At 30.1% G+C, this 5,177-nt stretch overlaps 2 protein-coding genes across 2 annotated transcripts; one reads left to right on the top strand and one right to left on the bottom strand.

Annotated features, from left to right (window-relative positions):
• Nucleotides 1-1,554: 1,554 nt before the first annotated feature.
• On the bottom strand, nt 1,555-3,548 carry LOC113401543 (peroxisomal biogenesis factor 3). Its single transcript, XM_026641484.2, has 2 exons — nt 3,336-3,548; nt 1,555-3,100 (listed from the first exon to the last, which is right to left on the bottom strand). Exon 2 carries the CDS (start codon nt 2,880-2,882, stop codon nt 1,761-1,763), a length of 1,122 nt encoding a protein of 373 aa, XP_026497269.2. The 5' UTR covers nt 2,883-3,100; nt 3,336-3,548; the 3' UTR covers nt 1,555-1,760.
• A 467-nt stretch (nt 3,549-4,015) lies between these two features.
• On the top strand, nt 4,016-4,888 carry LOC113401544 (proteasome assembly chaperone 2). Its single transcript, XM_026641485.2, has one exon. It carries the CDS (start codon nt 4,119-4,121, stop codon nt 4,860-4,862), a length of 744 nt encoding a protein of 247 aa, XP_026497270.1. The 5' UTR covers nt 4,016-4,118; the 3' UTR covers nt 4,863-4,888.
• The last annotated feature ends 289 nt before the right edge of the window (nt 4,889-5,177 follow it).

A 5,177-nucleotide genomic window follows, 5' to 3' on the forward strand; every position in this document is an offset into this window, starting at 1 on the left:
CTGCATTGACGTGACGTACGCCGGCATTACTCGGACACCCCTCAATGCATGCTAGTTTCGAGTATGGACACAATATTATCTGATTCTTATTACTTTTATCATAAAATTCGAATAATGTTCTGTTTTACCTGCAGTTTATATAGGAAATTCATTGGATTATTATTTTCTACCTGTATTGTGACTTTTAAATTGAAACTATTACTAATATTTATTTTTTATTTAAATAGGTATAAGCGCGATTTTTTATATTTTTTAAGGTTTATCTTTTTGTTTTTTTACAACTTGTTTCTTAGGACCAACAGATTGCTTATTCCGTCTTTAGACTCAGCTATAAAATATTTTGATATGAAATTATTGACATATTTTTATTGGATATAAATTAAACTATTTTTCTATAGAGGAAGCTACGTTAATAAATATACACTTTTGATTTCATTGGTTTTTATTTATCATTGCCTATATTTCACTTCATTGTAGGCTTTGTGCAAGCCCATCTGGGTAGGTACCACCCACTCATTATATTTTCTACAATCGCACAGCAATACTTAATATTGTTGTGTTCGGGTTTGAAGGGTGAGTGAGCCAGTGAAACTTCAGAAACAAGAGACATAATATATTTTTTCCCAAGGTTGGTGGCGCATTGGCGATAAAAAGCATGGTTAATATTTATTAGTTTCAATTTCTGGGTGGTGGTGACTACATACCATCAAGTACCTATCCCATTTGCTTGTCTGCCTGTCTATTTTAAATTAATGAATAAAATATATAAATAATAAATGACAATAATATTGAAAAGTTATGTACCACTACACATCATCGCTAAACAGCACTAGGTACCTACTTAGTATTGTTGTATTTTGGTTTGAAGGTTGTGCGAGCCCATATCATTTTAGACACAAGAGAAGTAACTTCTCATATCTCTAGTTTTGTAGCGTTTTGGCGAAAGTTCATATTTCTTTCAGTGCCAATGGCCTTATGGGCTATGGTCACCACTAACCGGTAGGTGTTCATTTGTCACTATACTTACTATCTGTTTTATAAATAAGAATCTTTTTTTGATCTATACTAATATTATAAATGCGTTACACTTTCACGGCTAATACACTGAACCGAATTTTATGAAATATTGTATGAAGCATGCTTGAACCCCAAGGAATAGACTATTTTATACCTAAAACGGACGACCGCATCTAACACATACGGTTACAGAGTAGGTACTCTGATACAGGTTTTTTAATACAAAATTTAGGATGCTGAAGATAACTTTACTTTTATAGAATATTTAGTTGTCCTTTAAGTCAGTTCTTCATACATATTATAATATAATGGTTTGCATTTTATAAAAGTTTTTATGAAGTGACCATTCGAAACTCAGGAGCATTATACACATATTAATATTGTGCCATAGTTACCAAAAATCTCATAGAATATGTATATACTTAAGTATAATAATTTTAAATTGATTTAATCTCTTCATATATATTCTTGTGTATCTAGCATTAATTACATTATACTGGTGATAATCTTTAGGTTTCTTTGAAATAAGGTAAAAAATTAATCATACACTTTTATTACTGACCCCAAATTGAGTAACACATAAAATAAGAAATATTTATTTTTATACCATGTGCAAACACTTCCATATTTATAAACCAATGAATGTAAATATAATTGTAAATTAAATTTTACACTACAATTTATCCAAATAAACTTAACAGGCATTTTCTTTCACTTAAAAAAAATCACATTTACCATATGTTTTATATATTGCTAAACACTTCATATACATTTGCACCAAGAACTTTTAACTTTTCGTTTAATGTAAGCTGTTGTGTAAGTAAGTCTGGAATGTTGGTGTTGTTTTTGCAAGTATTTTTTGTAATAAGTTCATTGACCACTGGCAAAAGCTTCACAAAGTGCATATCAAGTTTGTTCACGTCAATAAATGGATCTATATTGCCACCCAATTTCATGGCTCCATTTGTAATAACATGATCTTCTATGACTTCTAAGTGATTTTTCTTAGTCGGTACCCATTTGGCAGTGAATAAGTTTGCCACTTCATCCACAATAGAAGAAAAACTTCTACTAACTGTAGACATAGCAACTGACATTACTTCATCACTCTCTAAAATGTCCATTGTTTCTTTAACAATTGTATCAAATTTAGCATCATTTATTTCAGTATGGTCCACCAAATAATGAACCATCTTTTTAATGGGGTCCCCATCATTAGTATCTGTGCACAAGATTGTTTGTATGGACCAAAATACTTGTTCAACTTCCTGTAAGGTGATTTTCTTTTTTAAAGAAATAGGCTCTACAACTCTTTTAACAGCTCTTTCTATTTGCCTGGCTAAATCCTCAACTCCTGGGCCAACAAAATGATGACAGAGAGATAAGTATTTGGCTTGTAGCTCACTGTCTATAAGAGGTTCGTCTTCATGCATCGAATCTCTGTACAGATATCCACCAATTATATTCAACTGTACTCGTAAAGTGACATTTAGTATAGACAAAGCATATATTAAGACACAAATCCTAGTAAAAATCATTACTTTCATTTGTTCCCATAAAGCAAGTTTATTATCAGGATTATCTTGCAACTTTTGTATAATCTCTTCAGTGTTAAGTATACTTAAAATACTTTCAGAAACTATTTTCGATAATGAAAGTATAGTTTGATTACATGTTCTTTCTGTGCTTTCAAAGTGTTGTTTTTTACGAGTCATTTCAAAGAATTTTTTTGCTTCTTTTTCTTGCCATTCCCTGAGCCTCTTTTGAGCATAGCCCATAAGCAAGTATAAAGAGCCAAACACGGCACCGGTAACTATAAATTTCCTCTTATGACGTTGCAAAAAGTTTTTAATCATAGAAAACATTTTTTATTTTTTCCTTACTTTTTCTTCTACTGAAATTCAAGTGGTGCGTCAGAACGGTATTTAGTTGTATTCATAAGTCTTTTCGTTATAAAGGTTGTGGAGTCAATAAACCTATCGACACAGTTCATAATGCATACTTCAGTTTTGGAATCCAAACGAATTGAAGGTCGACCCATACACGTATCCCAACACGTATCCGTGAGTCCGTGTACTAAAACCTGAAAACAATATAATAACACAAACTTTAGTAAGGAATGACAGATTGTTGAATAATAAAATCTAGAAAAAGAGCAAAGGTCGGATAAAGAATCACAAAAATATTGCGTTTGAAATACTCGAGAATACATTGGCGAGAATCTATAATGTTATGAGCCAAAAAATCTAAAGAGGAAAACATGTTAGTTTTCCTATTCGCCTTTTAATAATACTAAAGAAATATCAAATCATTGTTACCTGGAATCGTTGTTTTTGTGTTTCTGTCAGGATAAAGTCTTCAAACTGTGGATCCACACCTTGTGCTTCATTCATAATCAAATAAATATTTAATGGATATTTTTTTTATTGTATATGAGACAAAATACCTATCGAAATATTAATTTTCAATTATAAGAACAGGCGCTATCAGTACCGCATAATTTAAGCGAAAGGACTTGTCATTTTGACTCATGTCAGAACTTACTATAGGCGTATATTGGTGATGTTTAAAATGTAAATACTATTGATCGTTAACTTTTAATGTTTACGAAACAGAAGTCAAGTAATAACTTTTGCGTATACTGGAAAAATATGAATATTATTAGTGTTAGGAAGTATCCTTTTCTCACTTCAAAAACACCGGTACTAAGTCTACCTTTTCATGTTGGGTTTTACATTTGTAAAAAGAAATAACAAAAAACTAAACTGTCACAGTGAGTTATTAATATTATGCATAATTTTCTTTGAAAGGACTGCTACTATCGATAACATTATTTTCTGAAAATATTTATATTTGTATACTTTATTTTATTTATATTTTGACTACCGCGATATGATTTAATTCTAAATATCTGTTTTCAGTCAATGAAATAGTTTTTGACGTTTTTAAACGTTCGTTGTTTTTGAATGTCATTGTGTCAAATACTGTACATTATGTCAAAATCATTAATATAAATATCATTCAATTCTATAAAATTCTTTATAATTCATTACATTCACGTAAGACTTATTTTTTATAAAATAAAATCAAAAAACAAAAATATGGAAAAAAATTGTATATGGAAATTTTGTGATGAGAACCCTCTTAATGAATATACCTTAATCGTTCCAAGTGTTGCTGTTGGGAATGTCGGTCAACTTTCATGTGACTTGCTTATTTCTTCATTAAGTATGGTGAAAGTAGCATCGGTATACAGTACAGCACAAATTCCTGTTATAGGAAGTGATCCATACAATTTAAAATCTGGATGTCTTTCAACCTCCTGCGAAATTTATAAGTCTGTTTCCAAAAGGATATGTGTCTTACAACTAAAATCGCCATTGATTTTTAAATACGCCAAAAAATTTCTCGAAGAAATAATAGAAATATTTAAAGAGAAAATTATAAAGGATGTGATTATTTTATCTAGTAGCTATGCTCATGAAAAGAAACATATTCTTTCTTCACCATTTAGATATGTGGCAAGTGAAGGAAGTTCATATTCAGACAAGATAAGAAATGTGGACATAGTGAAACATGAAGATGATACTGGTGAATTAAAAATACTTGGTGGGGGATTTGCGTCGCTACTTTATAAAATATGTCAAGAAAGTAATTTACCATGCTTAGTGTTGTATAAATATTGTTCAGAAGGTGACAATATACCCGATGCTTATGACATGATTAAGATATTAATGACTGTGTGTCCTTTATTTTCTGAAGAAAAGGACTTGTTCACACAGTTGAAACAACCTGTCTCTTGGACATTGCTATTTGGTAGACCTCCACCTCAAAATGTTTACTGAATATATATTTTCGTATTTTCATAAAATCTTGCTTTTTATTAATAAAACCCATTTAAACTATTCTATTTATATTGTAAATTTTTGCATGTTATAAATTTTCATTTTTTTTATATAAGAATTGAGAAGGAGGACATTTGTGTTATGGAGATATCCTTATTACAAGTGAAAAATAAAATCTTAAATATGCATAATTTGTTAAACAAAAAACTAGTTAAGAACTTTTTGTATTATTCTCATTTGTAAAGAAAAGTTACTTAATCCTATTTGGGGCAAAGCAATCATACCTATACTATAAAAAAAAACTGCAATTTGTAC

The sequence above is a fragment of the Vanessa tameamea genome, chromosome 20 (genome assembly GCF_037043105.1).
Source record: "Vanessa tameamea isolate UH-Manoa-2023 chromosome 20, ilVanTame1 primary haplotype, whole genome shotgun sequence".
NCBI lineage: Eukaryota > Metazoa > Arthropoda > Insecta > Lepidoptera > Nymphalidae > Vanessa > Vanessa tameamea.

What these genes read in the sequence shown, in the direction of transcription:
- LOC113401544 (XM_026641485.2), top strand. Translation starts at nt 4,119, where the DNA reads ATGGAAAAAAATTGTATATGGAAATTTTGTGATGAGAACCCTCTTAAT.
- LOC113401543 (XM_026641484.2), bottom strand. Translation starts at nt 2,882, where the DNA reads ATGTTTTCTATGATTAAAAACTTTTTGCAACGTCATAAGAGGAAATTT.